The sequence below is a fragment of the Rhinichthys klamathensis genome, unplaced genomic scaffold (genome assembly GCF_029890125.1).
Source record: "Rhinichthys klamathensis goyatoka isolate OS25496 unplaced genomic scaffold, OSU_Roscu_1.1 h1tg000035l_1, whole genome shotgun sequence".
NCBI classification, from domain to species: domain Eukaryota; kingdom Metazoa; phylum Chordata; class Actinopteri; order Cypriniformes; family Leuciscidae; genus Rhinichthys; species Rhinichthys klamathensis.
This window is the reverse complement of record NW_026606583.1, coordinates 5058405-5080589: the sequence shown is the minus strand read 5'-3', so window position 1 is coordinate 5080589 and position 22185 is coordinate 5058405. Positions and strand designations below refer to the sequence as shown.

The 22185-nt window shown below is 40.5% G+C and overlaps 1 protein-coding gene across 1 annotated transcript in view; it reads left to right on the top strand.

Moving 5' to 3' along the window:
• The first annotated feature begins 132 nt into the window (after nt 1-132).
• arhgap27 (Rho GTPase activating protein 27) overlaps nt 133-22185 on the top strand; it is a 47756-nt gene continuing 25703 nt past the window's right edge. The window contains 6 exon segments of the mRNA XM_056245769.1: nt 133-148; nt 1078-1130; nt 4158-4277; nt 4279-4503; nt 4505-4751; nt 4754-5013. Coding sequence (XP_056101744.1) covers nt 133-148; nt 1078-1130; nt 4158-4277; nt 4279-4503; nt 4505-4751; nt 4754-5013 — 921 coding nt within the window.

Sequence of the window (22185 nt, the reverse complement as noted above, 5' to 3'; positions counted from 1 at the left end):
AGCATTACATACACCAAACTTTCCCGTTTTATGCCTAAGGTTTTTACAGATTTTGTTAACATATAGGCCTATCATTCACCTGATTTTCCTATAAACATGGTATGACAGTATTTTCTGATTTATGGAGTGAAAATGCCAGATATCCAAAGTACCCTCTGTAAAAAAAAAAAAAAAAAAAAAAAAACTTTGTCAACAAAATGAACCAAGAATTGTGAGCCTGGCTTTATCCAGATTTCTATTCTAGAAATGTATTTAAATTACTGCATTCTTAATTAAATAATGCCTCGTTTGAATATTTTTTTTTTAAAGCATTTCAGAAAAAACCTAAATGTTCTTTAATTAATTAACGGTGATAGTAGGCCTAGTTTGGATATGTGGTTGTCTTTTTCTCGATGAACCTATTCTACCTCAACCGCTCCCCCTTTGATACAGTATTCAAAAGGTGTAATGCCGTTGTTGACCCTGCATGTTATCAGCACAGAGTGAAAGAAAACAAACGAGAGAATAGCATCATTGGCTGATGTGAACCTTAAAACCTTGATAAAGGTTCCTTAAAGTCTGAGCATTCCTGCCAACACCCACGTTTGAAGTCTGTGGAATCCAAATATGACTCGGAAATATGAGTCATAATGCCTAAAAGGACTTTAATGAAACACAAAGTACATCCCTTCAGTTTATATTCACGCCTCCGTTGCCATGTCAATGTTTAAAAACACATTAGCACTGGCAAGTTCTCTTCAACGTTTCTCTTTTTTTATTTCCTGCTTCCTCATTTCTCAGTTTTTCCATCTTTTGACAATTGTTCCTTCACTTGGTGACTGTAAAAGCACTGGTGGTTTTAATAAGCAGTTTTGTTGTAAATCACTCACTATATGGATCAGTGTTTGTCGACTCACACACACCCTCTTCTCGCTTCACTCAGCCACGCTCAAACCCGTCTAGCAACACAAATCTAGGCACATTTCTTTCTCACCCTGACACAACAGCACTACAGGTCTAAAGTATGGGGCTGACACATCCTGGATTAATCGAGGGAGAGACATAGCTGACAGTTCATTTCTAATGTGAATTCTCCAGTTATCCCAGAGCTCACCGAAGAAGGAGTCGAGGGATTATTCTGCTTTCCAATGGTAAGTTACTTTTATCTGTATTTCATTCACCCAGAATACCTCATTAACTGTGAGGTAACCTCATTAATCTACTCACTAACAGATTCTAAGCGCAGTGAACTTACATTCACTGCGCTTAGAATCTGTGCATGTCGTTTTGTAATGAACAGTTGTCAACATTATTTCCTGCAATCTGTATGTTCCTGCAGTAATGCAGTGCATGTTCTTCAGAGACTGATAATAATAGTTGTAGGCTACTTTCCCAATCATGTACCAAAAGGAAAGTTTTGTTTTGCTTTGATTGTTATGCTGTGCTTTATTTATAAAACAGAATTTGATTTAAAATATGTTAGAATGTCAGCAAAAGATTAAAATGATTCAAATGTAATTAACAGCTCATAATTGTTTGTATATTAATCTCACTAAAGGCCTAGCTGTGTGTTTATATACAAACGTGTGTGTGTATATACTGTAAATATATCAACTGTATACACATACATATGTGCACATGTGTACATTTTATATGGAAGAATTCATAATTGTTCAGCAGTCTGAACACTGTCTAACCTGAATGTTTTCATGAGTGGTTCGGATGCATTCTTCTTGACACGAGGCGTTGACTGCCTGTAGTTCCACGGAGGCACAGCAGATGAAAACACACGCGCATGTCTTTGTCAGTAGCTGTTGGTGTGGCAGTTTTATAATTAAAATAAGTTGTTAGTTAATCAGTCATCACAGAAACATCAAATCTGCTTGAGCTATTATGTCATTAGTATTTTGCAACAACCACAATGAAACCGAGATTGCAGTTTGCACATAGCATGATGTATGTTTTCCTGTTTTACGAGTTAATGTTTCCCCTATTTTGGCATGTCTTCTTCTGTGTAGGTTTGGGGTTAGTGCAGCGTTCCTCTGCAAAATACACTCGCTTCCTGTAGCAAGTGCTGTGCAGAACAGCTATCTGCCTCTCTAAATGTTTATGCTTTTAGCATAGCTGTTTCCCTCTAGGTAGTAATGGGGAACTAATCATAATTTAACTTAATATTCAAATTTATAACAAAATACTGCCTTTTGATAGTATTAGCTGCACTACAAATTACAAACCAAAAGTAAAAACGACTGCAAAAAAACAAAGAGAGCAATATCTTTGTATATTAATGATTCATTGGTTCATTTGTCATGAGTCTGCTTTTTTGTCCATATAAGGGTAGCCTAACCAAAATGGTTTGGTTGCCAACGAAATATTCTTCAAAATAGCTTATTTTGTGTTTCACAGAAGAGAGAAAGTCATACAGGTTTGGAACAACATGAGGGTGAGTAAATGATGACAGAATTGAATGGCAGTAATTTTACGTCATCCTGAAAATCAGTGCTTTTCAACATGACAAAGATGCAATATTAGCCTCCGGTTTTAAAGACTAGTCTAGACTAAAATGGATGTTTGAGCTGGTTTAACTGAAAAGCAACTTTCACTGGCATATCTTCAAATACCTCACTGCCAGTGTTTTGTCTCAAGATGCACATCAATAATGTTTTTTTTTTCTAAGGCTCGTTTATAAAAGCTACTTTATGTCCTAATTAAACTAAGGCCTAATCCTGGCTTAATCTAAGGCCTATGTTTGTTAACTGCATTTGCAGTAAATTTATCATTATTTGTTCCTGTCCTGTTTTATATGATCATTTATTCACGGGGGAACTCATGCCCCAGTCCAGCCCTGAGTGTCACTACTATTATCTACCCCTTCTTCTACTCTTTTTCTCTCTCTCTCTCTCTCTCTCTCTCTCTCTCTCTCTCTCTCTCTCTCTCTTCTCTCTCTCACTCTTCTCTCTCTCTCTCTCTCTCTCTCTCTCTCTCTCTCTCTCTCTCTCTCTCTCTCTCTCTCTCTCTCTCTCTTCATACCTGCATCTTTCATCACTCGTTGTCTGCTCTCTTATAATGCATTGGACATAATCTTCAGTTAAATGTTCAGTTTTAGGCTCTGCTGTCAGGTTTCTCTCATCTCTCACTCGGACACACCTGTTGTTCCCCTGGTTTATCTGCATTCCTCTGCTTCACACATATCTTGTTCCACCCCATCACAAAAGCCCTAGTTGCCATAAACAAACCCTCTGTAATGCTCTAAAAGAAGTGAACCCTCTGTAATGCCTATGTGCAGCTATTAGTGACACTGATTACATTTACAGTACCTATACATATTCTCTTTGGCTAATAATTATTTTTAGGAATTGTACATTTTAATGATGCTATAGGGTGTTCTGGGTGGTTGCTGTTACTTACTGTCCCAAGATAAAAGAGCACCTAAAGTTTTGGCTTTTTCGTTTTGCATTCATTACATAATCTTGTCCCAAGTAAATCTGTAAGTAAAGTTTTGTGTTTTGTATTTTGTAATAATCTTGAGCCTATTAGGTCTGTACTTCAAAATGTATTATGTTTTTTGTTTTGTCTTTGTATTTTGTTATATTCTTGTTCCTAGTCAATCTGTGAAAGTTTTTGTTTTGCGTTTTAAATTTTATATATATATATATATATATATTTGTTCCTAGTAAATCTATTAGTTAAGTTTTGTTTTGTGTTTTTGTTTTTCATATTCGTGTCCTTAGTAAATGTATACGTTAAGTTTAGGGTTTTTTTTGTTTAGATTTGTTTTTGTATTTATGTTCCTTGTAAATCTTTTGTGCTTTTTAAATTGTATTATTATTTTTTACTTCCTAGTAAATCTATTAGCAAAGTTTTGTTTTGTGTTTTGATTTTTTTTATATTCTTGTCCGTAGTAAAGTTTTGCTTTGTGTTTTGTTTAGCTTTTTTATATATTCTTGTTCCTTGTAAATCTGTAAGTAAATTTTGTTTTGCTTTTTTTTTATTTTTTGTTTTGATTTGTTTTTCATATTCTTGTCCTAAGTAAATGTATATGTTTGTTTGAGCTTCAGATCTGAATTATTTCAAACAAATTACCTATTGGTTTTTTTTCCTCCTTTATTTTCAGATCTCATGATGATTATATATGAGCCTTGATTTCCTGTTTGCACCGAACACCAGCCACTTAACAGGTTTGGGATCAGCAGACGTGGGCCACTATGTCACTTTCACAGCAGGTTCGGGTGAAATTTGAATACAATTACACTGCTCGAGATGGCAGAGAGGTGTCCATCAAACCCAACGAGCACTACAACCCTGGTAGCCAAGACCAATGAAACCTGGTGGCACGTTCGGAAGGCACGAGACGGACAAGCCTTTTTCATTCCAGCTATGTACGTGACCGAGCTCCCACCTGAAACAAACCAAACTCCACTGGACCCTCCAGAAGAGTTTAGTGGATTGAAACCCCTCGAGCCCAGCTCCGAGACAGCTCCTGACAGTCTTCCCGCCAACATTAAACCTGCTGAGGTCACGCTTTCGAGTCCCTGACTCCATAAAACGAGACTCCGAGAAAGACGGCCATAGAATATCAACATATATTATTCCAAAGGAATTCTTTGAACTGAAGGGTTTGGATCCAGACCCCTTAAAGGTTAAAGCAGAGGCCGGTCCTGTGCCTGAACTCCAGTTTTATGACAATGTTTCTTTCAACCCTGGTTCTCCATCTAATGGGCAAACACCACCCTCTATCTTATTGACATCTGCTTTTACAGATACCACCTCAGAATTGAGATCAAATCAATTGAGAGTCCAAAAGAGTCAATAGAGAGTCCTCGGGTGGACTCAAAGTCCCTGGACCAAGATATTCAAATGCTCATTAGAGCTGGCTGGAGTAAAGACATTTGGAACCTCATGGATAAAGACAAGAATGTGTATGAGAGTATAAATATGGTGAGAGAACCAGAATCCTCCAAACCTGATGATAATATGACAGTAAAGACACAGAGTTCCCCGGTCCCAAGCCCTGTTACACCAGATGAGCCTCTGGTAAGTAATACTTCTTCATGTGCAAAGTGAAGCTGCATTAGCCTACATAAGACAGCAATTTCTGTGTGTAGCAAAACAATTTTCTATTTTATTCCATCCTCCAAATATGTTTGTAACAACATCAATGTTGCTCAGTGACAAAGGCTAGGTATAGCCTATTCATTCATTATAAATGTCTGTGAATTTAAGTGCTGACCCAGTGTACTTCAGTATACTCATCTCATCGGAGTGATTTAGCTGCTTTTCTTGAACACATGGGGGCGCTGTATACAAATTAGCATCTGAGGCTACAAAAGCGAAACCAAAGGGAAGTGCTGATGTCTCAGGTGTCAACATCTTTATCAAATGATAATGAAGCAATAATAAAACCTTTAGCTGTCCTTAGAATGTGGTGTAGAAGTGAAAGCATTACATGAACAATTGATTGATTAGAACTTTCATTTTTTGAATTTATAAGGCCTCTAAATTACCAAAATGATCAAAACTTTGCTAAGAAAACTGTTTTACAAAATATAGTAGGCCTACATGTCATCTGATTGATATTTAATCTGATTGAATCTTTGATCATAAAACAGCCTTTAAATATCATCTACTAACACATATTATTGGAACATGTAGAGTGGCAACTGATATTTATATGCATTTTATGTAAATAGTCTGTTATACTGTCATAAAAGTCTCATTGATTTACATTACAAGCTCTCAGATTTTCATCATCCTTTTTGGAGATATAGACAAAAGAACAAAGTTTGCACCAAATTGCATATTTTTTACCCTGAGTAAAAAGTATTTTTTCCTGTTTGAGTGTGAGCTCCATATTCTCACCATATGGGTCATAAAGTCTGATAAAACACAAAACACATGTAAAAAAAATTGATAGGCTATATATTTAAAGAAAAAAAACGTATGTCTAAAGGTTCAGTAAATTGTTCCATATTTTAAAACTACTTCTGACTATTATTTCGTATGTCAAGCTTTGCAGGGTTAATATTTTTTTTACAGTAGGCATGTAACTGGTGCTCTGTCTGTCTCTGACTCGTGTAGAAGTGGATTTTGCTGAGATTTAATTTTAGAAAATAATGCGCTAAAAGCTTATCAAGCTCTTACCTCCCTATCTTAAAAAAGCATATACTAAACGTACGTTTTGTGGTATAGACCTACCTAAGATATGTAAACATATGTAAATAACCAATAAAATTCAGTTTCGACTGTTCCTTCCCGTGCCGATCCTGAAATAAGTAGGCCTACGTTTGAAACTTTTCCTTATGTAATGTTAACTATGTGAAATTAAAGGTTGTTTAGAAAAAATTTAGATTTAGAAAAAAAGAAAGAAAATGTAACTGTGAAGAGTCAAGCAACTCCTCGTAACATGCGTCCTAATATTGACACAAAATGCTGATATAGGCTAACGGTAGCTGTTATATTTCTGTACCCGGATTGTGTTTATTAGCAACGTTTCGACCCTCTTCAAATGCCCAGTCAGACTCAATTTCTGGAGCTCCCTGCCAAGTGATCTGCATGTCAATGGTTTGCTTGTCTCTTTGTGTGTACGGCCGCTGCCCCTCACCGGCACCGAACCGGCTTCTCCATCCGTTTCATCTTCCACACCGGTAAACAAGACGCGACGCGGTGCGTATGGAAAACTTTTATTTGTCTAGTAGAGTTGGTACCGAGTTTATCATTAATTACCTAGTTATAAAGGCCAATTTATACTTCTGCGTCGAGGTGCGCGCCGTAGTGTACGGACGTAGCTACGCACTAGCACGCCGTCACCATTATACGCTGCGTTTAGGTCTGCGTTGCTCTGCTCCCGACCTTGCCGAGTTCCACTTTCCTCCAAAATGTAATCCCCTTTACTACAACAAGTGCCGACTGAAAGAGACGCAGATCATGTGATTGAGTTCGGCTTGAGGTAGCATCGCGTTTCCTTCTATGCATTTCCGGCGTGTTCTTCTGCACCGCCCGCCATTTTTAAATTCTACGTACAGCGAAACTGTTAAAAAAACTAAAATTTACCTTTTCTGTACTTAGAATTTAAAAATGGCGGGCGGTGCAGAAGAACACGCCGGAAATGCATAGAAGGAAACGCGATGCTACCAAGCCGACCAATCACAGATCTTGCGGTCTGCGTCGTCGCGACGTGTAGTTACATTTTTGAGGAGGTGCGCGTCAGGTTACGGCGAAGGGTACGGCGTATGGTACGCGTCTGTGCGTATGCTACGCCGTACCTACTGCGCGCACCCGACGCAGAAGTATAAATTGGCCTTAAGGGAGTCGAAACGTGACGCATGCTCTCGAAGTAACGTTATAAGCCTAATTTGACTTTGTAGGGGGAAGGGGTTTTCAACCATTCTATCAGAGTCAAATGAAGAGCACAACAGGTTAGGTGAGTTGCTGCCAAGTGCCCTTATGAGTGTGAGTGGCACTGTAGGGAGGTACCAGGCGTTTACTACAACCACTCCCACAAACACACCTGTTTCCTTGCGGAGTGACGGATAAAGCACGTCAGTGTTAAAAAGATGGATTCTAAACATCAGTTTTGCTGCCGGTTGGAATATTTTTTCAGCTTCTTGTAACGGGAAGGTTTCACCTGTGCAGACACATAAGGTATGACAGAATAATCCTGCGCTTCCGGTTGATGCGGTGAGGAATCTGAGGTGGTTTGACGGACAACACTATCGCGTGTGTCAGGCTACAACACAGAATGAGACGCTACAGACAAAAACACTTTTCATGTATGTTATTTTGAGATTTTAGGCTTTTGACTTATAAAGTGTTGTTTCAAACTAGTGGAAATAAAACACCCAAAAATACACTTTTAAGTGCTTTTATTGCACTTCATGTTGGCTATTTGCAGATTTCATTTAGCCTACAATGCAAACCTTAAAAGGCCCGTTTTCTCAAATTGTGTTCCCTTATCGAGTCGGTCTCTCGACATTACGTATGGGGAAATCCATTTTCCTCGAATCATGAAGTCTGATAGAATAACTCTTTTGCTTGCAAATAGCCAATGGCGGTCCCGCCATCACCTGATTGGCTGACACTGCTCAATATAGGTGACGGCGGGCGCCAAAAACCTCAGAATCTTTTTTCTTCACTCGAGTCTGTTTTCACCGTTGATGTACGCATTCAGAGCGGAGTATATTAAGGAGTTTTAATTCCCCTCTCGCGTTCCGGTGGATTATATTATGTCTCTTTGTCGCCCGTGTGGTGGACCCATTGAATCCCCGGACGCACACAACTTGTGTGCTGTGCCTGGGTCGGGACCACGCAGAGACGGCACTCGAGGGATCGGGATGTCCCGCCTGTGAGGAGCTTCCCATCAGATCCTTCGTGCAAGGCTGGCCGTTACACGTAGCGACGACCTTGTGTCTCCTGCCTCTCCCCAGTCTGCCGCCTTCGAGCCGCGGACCGGGAGACGGCAGAGATCTCCATTCGCGGGTTCTGTTGAGGCGCTGACGTCGGCCCAAGGTCCACGCCATCCTCACGTGGCAGAGCCCGTGAGTTACTCTTGAGGCCATTTACCGCCCTCTTGAGGAAGCACGGGAATTATCTCGTTCGGTTACGACGATGACGACGCCAATGGTCCGAGTCTCCGTCTGAAGGCGCCCTCGCCTCTTTGGATGCGGAGCTTATGGCCATTCTCACTGAGGCGGTGGCAGATATGGTGCTGGAGTGGACAGCGCCCAAGGAGCTGCCGTCGGAAAGGTGGCCTCGGCGCGGGCCGTAAAGCTGAAGCGAGAGGCAGTTCAGGAAGTCGCAAAAAAAAAAAAAAAAAAAAAAAACAGCGCTCCTGATGTGCGTGTCAGGGAGGAAAGAGCGCGGGACGTGTTCGTCGGACCGGTGCGAAGAGGGCGTGTTCCCGCCCAGAGTTCGACGAGAATGTGTTGTTTCTGAAACCGCTGTGTTCTGTTTCAATAACAAGGTACATTACAAGTCTCAGCAAAAGAGCTTCTCTCCCCAACATTATTACCCGCCTCATAGACGGGAGACGCATCGCAGAGCGGAAGCTCGGGGAAACCCGAGGAGATGGCTATCTATGTCCCCGTGCATGATGCCGCGGACGAGCTATACCATTTCATATAGCAGTCAATGCTTTCCCGGTGGCTGGCGCCCAGCCCCCGCCGCAGCATTCATTGCCCTGTATGGCGATTCTGATTACTACACAGTGTGTATTCACAGTTGTTGCGCGATGCAACTGACGCTGTGTTACGTACTCACCACACTGTTATGTGTAAGGATTTATGCCATTATATATTGCCCTGTGTCCTTCAGTGCAATGGCTATGCTGATTACTACAAGTACGTGTTCACAGTTGTTGCGCGATGTAACTGACGCTGCGTTACGTACTCACTACACACTGTTGTGTGTAATGATTTATGCCATATATTGCCCTGTGTCCTTCAGTGCAATGGCTATGCTGATTACTACAAGTACGTGTTCACAGTTGTTGCGCGATGCAACTGACGCTGTGTTACGTACTCACTACACACTGATATGTGTAAGGATTTATGCCATTATATATTGCCCTGTGTCCTTCAGTGCAATGGCTATGCTGATTACTACAAGTACGTGTTCACAGTTGTTGCGCGATGTAACTGACGCTGCGTTACGTACTCACTACACACTGTTGTGTGTAATGATTTATGCCATATATTGCCCTGTGTCCTTCAGTGCAATGGCTATTCTGGTTACTACGCAGTACGTATTCACACTTGTTGCGCGATGCAACTGACACTGCGTTTATGTACACACTGCACACTAGGGGGGGGGTAGAGACGAGTGAGATTTGTTGACGGGGGGGGGGGGGGGGGGGGGTCTCGCTCGCGCAAGGTCTCTCGCTCGCGCAAGGTCTCTCGCTCGCTCTACGCGGTTTGGAGCACAATCTCTGTCTCGCATGCACGCTCGCTCTAGATAACGGGAGATTTTTAACGAATTTGCGGTATAACTAGTCGATCACGAGTGGCTCAACAGGTAGATATATAGATAAAATCATCTTCCAGGCATTTGACCGCCCGGGTTGACACTTCAGCGTGAGAAATCGGGAGTGTGGCGTGTAAGCGTGTGAAACCAATCAAATGCGGGTGTCTCACGGCCAATGCGTGAGAGTTGGCAGCTATGCAGTACGTATTCACAGTTGTTGCGCGATGCAACTGACACTGTGTTTATGTACACACTGCACACTATACGAATTTGCCGTTGTATATTGCCCTGTATCCTTCAGTGGAATGGCTATTCTGATTACTACGCAGTACGTATTCACAGTTGTCGTGCGATGCAACTGACGCTGTACACACTGCACACTGATATGTGTTTTGATTTATGCCTTATATATTGCCCTGTGTCATTCAGTGCAAATGGCTATCCTGATTACTACGCAGTGCGTATTCATAGTTGTCGTGCGATGCAACTAACGCTGTGTTTGTGCACACTACACACTGATATGTGTTATGATTTATGCCTTATATATTGCCCTGTGTCATTCAGTGCAAATGGCTATTCTGATTACTACGTATTCATAGTTGTCGTGCGATGCAACTGACGCTGTGTTTGTGCACACCGCACTCTGTTATGTGTAATGATTTATGCCATTATATATTGCCCTGTGTCATTCAGTGCAAATGGCTATCCTGATTACTACGCAGTGCGTATTCATAGTTGTCGTGCGATGCAACTAACGCTGTGTTTGTGCACACTACACACTGATATGTGTTATGATCTATGCCGTCATATTTTGCCCTATCCTTCAGTGCAAATGGCTATTCTGATCACTACGTATTCACAATTGTTGTACGATGCAACTGACGCTGTGTACACACAACGCACTGATATGTGTAACTATTACGCCGCTATATATTGCCCTGTACCCTTCAGTGCAACTGGCTACTCTTTTACTGTGTAGTCACAGTTGTTGCGCGATGCCACAGACGCTGTGTTATGTACATTGATATGTGTCTATGATTTATGCCGTTATATGTTGCCCTGTATCCTCAGTGCAGCCGGCTATTCCGATTAACTACGTATTTACAGTCGATGTCGCTATGCCTCTGACGCTGTGTTTTTTGTACACAAAACTGTAACTATGCTTGTGCATAGTCTCAGTCGTCGCTACGGCGACTTGCATTGCATCTGTGTAGATATTGAAGCGTTATGCTGCCCTTCAATGTAATGGACCATTGTGTACGCATATTCATGCAGTTTCGGTCGCTTCAGCAACTTGAGCTGCATTATACACACAGATGTTTAAAATGTGCACACTGATGTGTTATGCTGTTATGTTGCCCTCTATCATTCAGTGCAACAACCAGCTATCCTATCTAACTGCATATTCAGTTTGTCGCTACAGCGACTACACTGCACTTATGTACGTATAAGGACGCGTGTTGCTATTTTGTTGCTCTGTTTCTTTCAGTGCAAAACTAGCTATCTTAATCTACTGTGCATACTCACAGTTTCTGAATGTATGTACGTACACGGATGTGCAATTTACCATGTGTTATGCTGTAATGTTGCCCCGTTTCCGTGCAGCTAGCCATCCTGATCGAACTGTACATCTCAGTTTCTGTCTCTACGCAGTTCTGTTGCTACGGCGACTTATGCTGCGTTATGTACATGCATGGATGCGCTACAGCGACCGATGCTGTTATGTACATGTGCTATGCTGTTATGTTGCCCCGTTTCCTTCAGTACAACTGGCTATTCTGTGCTAACTCGTCTACTCACAGTTGTAGCTACGGCTATGTGTTTGTTGTTTACTGAGGTGCTATGCTATTATGGGGCTATTATCTACTGCGTATATTCATCAGAGCCCAGGTGGTTACAATTCCAGCATTTTGCCCGGATGAGGTCAGTGTTTCAGAGTCTCAGAAGTACGCTTGTGCCCCATGCGTGCCCTGCGTGCTTATGTGAACAGAACTAGCCAGTTTCGAACTTCAGAGCAGCTCTTCGTCTGCTACGCGGGTGCTAAGAGGCGGCGCGCTGTCGAAACGGAGGCTATCTCACTGGATAGTGGAGGCTGTGCACTGGCTGGCTTATGCTTCACGGGAAGCCGTTTCCCTATAGGGGTGCACGCCCACTCCACTAGGAGTTTGGCGTCATCATGGGCGTGGGCGAAAGGCATGTCTATTCAAGACATTTGTTTCGCGGCAGGTTGGTCGTCTCGTAATACCTTCGCGAGATTCTATAACTTGAATATCCCTTCATTCGCACCACATGTCTGTCAGTGCAGGGAGAGAAAGCTGAGCTGTCGTTGGACTAGGCTAGACTGCCCCGATTGCGCGCGCTCTAGCCACGGTTCGACTAGTCGTCAGACAGTGCGAGTTATTATTAGCATAGCTATCATGTTCACTATATTGTGCCCTTTGTTATGTCCGCATTCATAGCCGGCAGTATTTTCCTAAGCACCAATCACTTGCTGCAATGTTCCTCCATTCAGTTCAGCGTGCTTAGCTTGATGGGAGGGGCCTTCGTTGGTGCAGATGCCGAGTTGGCTCTGTGCCAATAGATGTTTCAACCAGGTCCGGTGTCTGTTCCTGAGAGCTGGGCGGGGTTTCTCCCACGCGGCGGGGGTTTTATTGTTCCCCATACGTAATGTCGAGAGACCGACTCGATAAGGGAACGTCTCTGGTTACTCACGTAACCGTAGTTCCCTGAGAGGAGGGAACGAGACATTACGTAACCTGCCGTGTGGGAGGGACTCTCAGTCTCCTTACTCTCGTTCAGCTAAGATTCTGAGGTTTTTGGCGCCCGCCGTCACCTATATTGAGCAGTGTCAGCCAATCAGGTGATGGCGGGACCGCCATTGGCTATTTGCAAGCAAAAGAGTTATTCTATCAGACTTCATGATTCGAGGAAAATGGATTTCCCCATACGTAATGTCTCGTTCCCTCCTCTCAGGGAACTACGGTTACGTGAGTAACCAGAGACGTTATTTCTCCTGCACTGAGTCAGAAATCTCCACTTCAGCAGCTTTACACACACAACACCTCACTGTTTTATTCCTATCCATATTCCGAAGGTTTATACAGAGGGGTTTGTTCATAAATAATTCGCCTGATTCACCTCAGAGTGATACAAAGAGAAACTATATAAAAACCAATGTCAACAAAATGAAACAATAATTTAGAATCTGGCTTAATGTAGTGTTCAGATTTCTGTTCTGGAAATTAATGCAAAGTATTGTAGTTAGTTAGATGGCGCCTCATTTGCATATAACATTTCAGATAAGTTGTAATGCAATTTTTATTTTTTGCAATCAATCATCTTGGGAAGTATGGTGATATAGTACCGTAGCTATTCAACTGGGGTGTCTTGCCTTAAATGCATAAAAATGAATTATATTATATTGATCTTATTACGTAATAGATAACATCGAAGTTAAATTAGCACAACCTTAGTTTTGGCGTATTCATGTTTGATTGTGACTGTGAGCAAAATAAGAAATTAACCAAAATTTTAAATAGGTAGGCTATACATTTATTTAAAGTAAGTACCAAAGTACAAAAAAGTGGCATGTTTTTTCCCCCTATGGATAATTTACCATGCTTGGATGTGTTTTGTTATTTATTTTTATAATTATTATTATTAAGTTGCAAGGAATGCATTTCAATACTATTTATTTCATGGTTACACCACTTAACAAAAGATGCCTCACATTCAGGCTCAAATCAAAAGTATGATATAGGCTATTATATTATATATAAGAATTTGGCATTTTAAAATAAAAATAATTTTATAATCTCTATTAATTATTGACCCAAATATCAAAATACCATGGTATTACCATCTGATACCATCACTTTTTGCTAGGTATTACGTCACTCTCTTCCATTAGTGGTCAGTCAGTGTGTGATTAACATATAAAAGACATAAGCAGCAAAGATTATTACAATAAAAATATCATCATAGAGTCAAGAGCTCTCAGTCTTGCTTTTAGGTAATTGATAACTGTGCATTAAATGCAATTCTCTGCATGTATCCCTGAAGGGTCCAGTTCAGCAGGTTTGTAAGCATGTGCTGTCTTCTCTGTGGGTTTTAGTTTGCTCGGATAGCACAAGAACTCTGGAGGCCTGCCAGTGAAGTTTTGGTTTCCATAGTGATGGTGGTTTCAGCAGTGGCATGGCTGAGGTGCCATTCAGTCCAGCGGGCACAATGTGTAGCGCTGGTGTGCAGTCCCGGATATGTAGGTCAGCTTATGCTAATGCTTCTCACACAGCCCAGTGCACTGGAAGACCCCATCCTTGTGCATGTGCAGACAGGAGCTTCACGCAGGAGTGTGAGCAACATAGGTGGAGTAGATTAAGATTACAAGAGATGCAAGTCTGTATGTGTCCAATCGAGTTTAAAGAGAGAGATATTGCTTTTGTCTGTGAATCTTAACCCAAGTATTTGGCAGGTATACCTCAGACTGGGTCTGAGTCTGCCCTGGGTCATGTTCCCATCCCTGATCCCATACTCCCTATCTCTTTTGCAAGATATTGCAAAAGCTCTGTTCAAACTCAGCTCAGCAAGCAATCGTAATATCAACAGTGTGTATACTACATTATTTTAAAGCTCCAGTCCGTAACTTTTTTGGGTAAAAAATTATCCAAAATAAATTTTTGAGCAAGTACATAACCAGCCAGTGTTCAAAACTATCTGCTTGCCTTAGCTCGATTCAAAACGGTAAGCTTGTAATAATGTTTTTAATTCCAGTGGTACTGGTGGATTTCTGCGGGAGATTCGAGCATGTCTTTGCGTCATTACGTCACACCCGTACACATAAAGAAGAGTCTCGGCTAGTATAAGCTATATTGCGTGTGAGGATGTTGGAGGTGGAGATTTATAGCCTTTTCTCACAGCACTTGATATAACTAAACTTATCCAGAAAGGTTCAAATGACAATCACCAGTGACAACTAGAGATTCACCCGCTGTAAAATGCTAAAGACTTTGGACTGAGAGTTTGGAAAAAGAGACTGCAACCGGACCCATGCGAAAACAAGGATAAATATCTGAAGGGCTTTAAATGTAGTCACGCAATGGTGATGTTGATAACATTAACAATTTGAGAAGAAAGTATAATTCGCACGGTTTGACGTGATATGATAAGCGATCGTTTGAGCGCGATTTACTGCAATGCTTTTTTTCAGTTAGTTGGTCAGAAGAACAAAAGTGGATGTTACTTACTTGTTACTTACTTGTTCAGATAATATTTTAGCACCGGCGCGGTGACTGACAGCTGCACACTCTCCTTAAAGGTCCCGTTCTTCGCGATTCCATTTGTAAATGTTGCTGTTAGAGCATAAATAATACCTGTAAAATTATACAGCTCAAAGTTCAATGCCTAGTGAGATATTTTATTTAACAGAAGTCCCCTTTCAAAGCATACAGCGAACGGCCGGTTTGGACTACATCCCTCTACTTCCTTTTTTAATGACGTAACTAGAATAGTTTTTTGACTCATCTCCGCCCACGGGAATACACAAAAAAAGGGGGCGTGGTCTTGTTGCGCTCCCACGGAGAAGAAGCACTTCAGCTGCGCATGCATCTCCAATTTATGGTAAGAGGCGTGACCTTTCCGGGCAACGTGCGATCAGCTGCTGTCAAATCACAACACAGGAACCGCTGGCACAATCAGAACTCGTTACGTGTTTCTGAAGGAGGGACTTCATAGAACAAGGAAGTCATCAGGCCGTTTTTTGGACAGTGAAAATAGCGGTATACAGATAAGTAAATTGTGTAAAAAATACATTTTTTTTACACGCGAAACATGAACACATGTTATATTACACACTCAAAAAAACATGAAGAACGGGACCTTTAAAAAATTGGATTCATCCGCGCTGTGTCGAGGTACAACTCACGTAAAGTTGATAGTTCCGCGAATAACTGCAGTTTCAGATTTCGAACAGAGATGGCGACAAAGAGGAAAAACTGCGGACTGCAGCTTTAAAGTCACCATGAAATCAAAATGGACTAATCTTATTTTTTTCATGGAATATTGCAGTATTTAGTAAAGACAAGAGTGTAACTGCACACTCACTTAAGTATATTTTATTTTTGACGTTTCAAGCAGCCTTTGTCAAGGTACCTTGTCAATTATACCAGCTTTACAAAGTTATTTTCCTTTAACTTGCACCTCAAAAAAAGGTGTGCGTTTGCTTCAGCTATTGAAGGAACTGATATTGCAATATCTATCATAAATGATTTATTTTTGCACATTATTATTATTTTTAATTCATGAGGCCTCATAATCTTTGATCAAAATAACTTCCCCTCCCTCAGCAACATCTCTTCTCTGATGACATGATTACTGGCACGAGGGCGGGCAACCAATTGCAAACCACAATGATCCAATCAATTCCCCACGGACAAAATCAAGTCCCGCCCTGCAATTTTTCTCGTTTAAGAAGCCGTTTCACTCAAATGTACGCCGCAATAGAGAATAAAAGACTATCGCAACTTTCGTTTCATGCCGACTTTAAAAATGTGTTAAAAAAACAAATATTAAACACATGATTTTAAGAATGGCAAAAGTCATGTGATTAACTGTTAATTATTCAGTTGTGTCCGCCTGAAGTGTTTATGGCTGTTGCTAGTCTGTGCTGACGTGCTCATTAATGTCTTTGCGCTTCGTTTAGTAATTAGGGCGGCACTTTATAGGAGGGGCGTCTAATTTTAGCGCAGTGGTGCAGCCCATTTCTCTAATCATGCAAATTTCTTTAACGTTTACTATCAAAACAAATGTTCGGCTATTTCCCTCCTCTGGTAGCTCATTACATTATATACAACTTTAGAGATTATAGACTTTGGATCAATATTTGTTCATTCTTGACCAAATAAATCCGGGGTATATTAAGTGTTTGAGTTTGAGTGTTTGAGCCATTTGTTATGTTTTCAGCTCTATTCAGCATGTTGGATCTTGTATGATCGTGACTATTCTGCCTTGCTCTGTTCAATGAAATGTGGGAAGTTCCTTTTCCACCAGTTTGTTTTGATACCACAGGCAAAGATCTTGTGTGTTTGATGGTCTGCATGCTAGTAGTTGCTTTGAAATGTCAAGCAATGTTGGTATATGTAATGGTATACTCCATTTAAAACTATTTTATTTTTTGTAATATTGTATTATGTGTAATTATTATAGTTAGTATTTGTACTATTTGTTAAAAAAAAAATTAAAAAAAAATTCACACTACAAAAATCAGATTAAACATGTTGAAGTGCTGGGCAACGATTAATCACATCCAAAATAAAAGTTTGTGTTTACATAATATGTGTGTGTATTGTGTATCATTTTTTGTATTATAAATACACACACATATGCGTGTATATATTTAAGAAATATTTGCATTATATATACACTCACCGGCCACTTTATTAGGTACACCTGTCCAACTGCTCGTTAACACTTAATTTCTAAGCAGCCAATCACATGGCGGCAACTCAGTGAATTTAGGCATGTAGACATGGTCAAGACAAACTCCTGCAGTTCAAACCGAGCATCAGTATGGGGAAGAAAGGTGATTTGAGTGACTTTGAACGTGGCATGATTGTTGGTGCCAGAAGGGCTGGTCTGAGTATTTCAGAAACTGCTAATCTACTGGGATTTTCACGCACAACCATCTCTAGGGTTTACAGAGAATGGTCCGAAAAAGAAAAAACATCCAGTGAGCGGCAGTTCTGTGGGCGGAAATGCCTTGTTGATGCCAGAGGTCAGAGGAGAATGGCCAGACTGGTTCGAGCTGATAGAAGGGCAACAGTGACTGAAATAACCACTCGTTACAACCGAGGTATGCAGCAAAGCATTTGTGAAGCCACAACACGCACAACCTTGAGGCGGATGGGCTACAACAGCAGAAGACTCCACCGGGTACCACTCATCTCCACTACAAATAGGAAAAAGAGGCTACAATTTGCAAGAGCTCACCAAAATTGAACAGTTGAAGACTGGAAAAATGTTGCCTGGTCTGATGAGTCTCGATTTCTGTTGAGACATTCAGATGTTAGAGTCAGAATTTGGCGTAAACAGAATGAGAACATGGAACCATCATGCCTTGTTACCACTGTGCAGGCTGGTGGTGGTGGTGTAATGGTGTGGGGGATGTTTTCCTGGCACACTTTAGGCCCCTTAGTGCCAATTGGGCATCGTTTAAATGCCACGGCCTACCTGAGCATTGTTTCTGACCATGTCCATCCCTTTATGGCCACCATGTACCCATCCTCTGATGGCTACTTCCACCATGTCACAAAGCTCTAATCATTTCAAATTGGTTTCTTGAACATGACAATGAGTTCACTGTACTAAAATGGCCTCCACAGTCACCAGATCTCAACCCAATAGAGCATCTTTGGGATGTGGTGGAACGGGAGATTCGCATCATGGATGTGCAGCCGACAAATCTGCGGCAACTGTGTGATGCCATCATGTCAATATGGACCAAACTCCCTGAGGAATGCTTCCAGAACCTTGTTGAATCTATGCCACGAAGAATTGAGGCAGTTCTGAAGGCAAAAGGGGGTCCAACCCGTTACTAGCATGGGGTACCTAATAAAGTGGCCGGTGAGTGTATATATATATATATATATACATTATATATAAATAACACATATTTATTAAATATATACATGCATGTGTGTGTATTTATATACAAAATAATTATTAACCGCACACATATATTATGAAAACACAAACTTTTATTTTGGATGCGATTAATCGTTGCCCAGCACTAATTATTATATTATATTACATTACATGATTATATGCTAACAACTTCACTGACAAAAACACACCTAAACTTCCCCATCAGATATAGTGAGAAGAAAGCACTCAAGAGCTCTCAGTTCTCTATTGATGTCTGTACGTTCTGTGGGATTTCAGGTGTGAATAGGGGAAGTTTTGGTCTTTGCTATTGGAGAATTAAATCCAATATGCAGTACAGAAGTGCAGTGTTATTCTTATTCTGTGTCGTGCCTTCAAATGCATTTACTAGACTTTGAAATTTAGGTACTGTAGACCATTTTATGTCCTCTTCTTATAGTGACCACTCTGTAAAGCTATGTGAAAATAATATCCTCATGATCATATCTAGCATGTACACCAGAAACAATTGGCCAAGTTACGCGAGTTGCCTGTGTTTTTATTTCCCAGGAGCCTTAAAAAGAACATGTGTGTTACATATAATCAGCCCCATGTTGTTTAAAATTATTGCTGCATCCAAAATCTCATACCACATTTGGTTTTAAACTTACTTTGTGACCATTAAAAAGTATGTTCTATAGTATGAATGTGTGTAGTATGGATGAAATTTGGACATACTACATGCGCCATGTTGGGCCGGCAGTGGCTCAGTGGTTCATGTTGTCTACAAACCGGAAGGTTGGTGGTTTACTCCCCGGTTAAATCCCCTGACCAAGTGTCGAGGTGTCCATGAGCAAGACACCTAACCCCAGCTGCTCCCGACGAGCTGGATGGCGCCTTGTATGGCTGACACCGCCATCGGTGTATGAATGGGGGAGTGAATGTGAGGCAAAATGTAAAGCGCTTTGGTGGCCATTGGGTCGGGGAAAGCGCTATATAAATGCAGTCCATTTACCAGCATGGTCATCACAAGACCTACAGTGTCAGTTGCATCACTTCACTTCCATTCACAACTCTTCTCCCTTGCCCTCATCGGATAGTAAAGTGTCCACCGAAAGTGCACTTCAGAATCTCGCTGGAATGAATAAATGAATTCGGACATATTACTCAGCTCACATACTGTTTTTCACCTACTGTATAGTATGGAAGTAGGCAGTAGGAACACAAAAGAAGATATGTGAAGAATTTTTCAGTCCATACAATAATAGTCAATGGGGACCAAAAGTTTCAGGAAATAAAAGTGCAGAAGTAATCCAAGGTTATTCACTCTCAAGTCAAAAACATTGATCAACTCATGTATACAGAGGCCAAATCAATAATACCAAACTTCATTGGCTGTTTTATGTCACGTGACTTAATGTCATCGCACAAGAGCCAATGAGGTTTAAAAACCTTGAATGTCTGGAAATATCAGGTAATAAAATAAAAAATAAAAAATTTTGGTCTTATAGTCTAGTCACTTATCTATAGACTAGTTTATAGACTAGTCATGCTCAGCAAAATTTAATTAGCTAAAATTTGTGTCCCTTGTGAATTATATAAAATGATTATTTTCAAAATAATTAGAAAATTGAAACCGTGTTGAAGTTGGACGTATTTAAGGTTGTTGCATTTACTTACAGTATGTGAACGTGCCTATCTCTTTGAGAGAGGAAGAAGGAAAAGTACCTGAGTGTGAATGATAGGCAGATAACGTCTGCAGTGTGCTAGCTCTCACAAAACCAGACTTTTAGTATTCAATGAGGTAATCCAGGATTCCAGGCCATGATTGGTGATGTGACAGAGAGGGGGAGCTGCTGGGTCCCTTGAATGGCCCTACTGTGTGTGTGTGTGAGAGAGAGAGAGAGAGAGAGAGAGAGAGAGAGAGAGAGAGAGAGAGAGAGAGAGAGAGAGAGAGAGAGAGAGAGAGAGAGAGAGAGAGAGAGAGGTAGAAGTTCAAGCTGCTGTTCAAGTAATTTGGTTAAGTAATCAGCAGCATGCCTTCCCGTCTATGCACCCTACAATCACTTCTTTCTGAATTCATTATCGCTGTAAATTCCTTGGCTATCAGTATGTTAGACAGAAATTTTGTTTGTTTCTTCCTGCTTCACACTATACGTCATCTCAGTGTCACTTAGAATCAGATGGTGTTTGATGTGAGACCTGAAGAAAGGTATATAAAACAAATTGCATTTCCAAATATAAAATGGCAAAACACAAGCAAAGGAGGCCCACAGATGGTATATTATTTTTTACGGTCATCATAATATTCTTATTTGGAACTATGCTTACTTCATGTGCTGTCGTAAGTTTCCTTCTTCCCACTTCTGAAGTTGTAATTACAAGTTGCATATAAGCGCTTTATTTTAAAGTAAAGAATAGGAATTATTGAGGACACCAGTTTCATTCTTGCCTATTTCTTAGGGAAATTTTATTAAAGCCGAAATGTATTGAGATATTTTTTCACTATTCAATGGAATTTGAATGAAATGTAGTGTTCATTCATTGGCAACCATATACACTTTACCATTGTGAACATTCACCACGCTATTTAGATTATTCTGGAATTTTGGTCAAATACAGTAAATGTTTTTTCGCTGTGCAAAATACATAAAATATGCATCAAGTGGTTATTTATATACATAAATATACATGACTGCAACTGCAAGAGAAAGCAATGTAGATGTTGTGGTAAAAATGAATCAAACTTTTCAGTCACTACAGCGATAGTTTTCTCCTCGGCATATGGCTTGTCCAACTTTAGGCATCAAAATTATCTTTGAGTTTCCCAATCGTAAATACGGCTTGAGAGGCGGTTCATTTTCAATTTTCCACTACGAAACTCATATTTATGATAATTCTGATAGCAGGTAAAGGCAGCATTGAGTCAGGCTGACTCAATGAGACAAATGGTTTACTTTGCCTTTCCCAATAAGACATTGCCACAGAAACTATTAGTCATAAATGTTCATAATTACACAGAGAGTATTACACCTGTCCATTTCATATTTCTATGTGCAGTCATCGCTGTAATGACTGTGTTTGAACAGGTTTCCTAATCACTTCCCCTGCTTTCCATTGGTCAAACTAATAGTTCCACCCCCAAACTCACACCATTGGTTGAGGAATTTTGGCGGTATCTGGCTGGTCGGGATGCTCAAACAAACAGTCATGTTTTCATAGCACCACAGTAGATTTTGTTGAAATCATCATATAAATTACAGACATATTCTTAGTTCCCACTGCTAATCTGGGATAGGATAACATGTTTGAATGTTGAAACAATGACACACATGACATTTTTGATGAAAATGCATAGATAAGCAAACTTTTCTCTCAAACAGACCGAATTATCCTGTTCCTTTTTTTCCTGATAAATTTTGTCATTTTGCAACACGTCATGCAAACTTTGACTTAAACCATTACCTATTGCTCTTACACCATAAAATGATCATACTTTTAACAGTATAAGATTTTTTAAAAATGTTACGGTAAAAACATGTTAATTAGTTAGTTCAACGTTTTTTGAAGTTAAAAAAAGTATAGGCCTACTTATGAAAAAATTCCACTTTACAT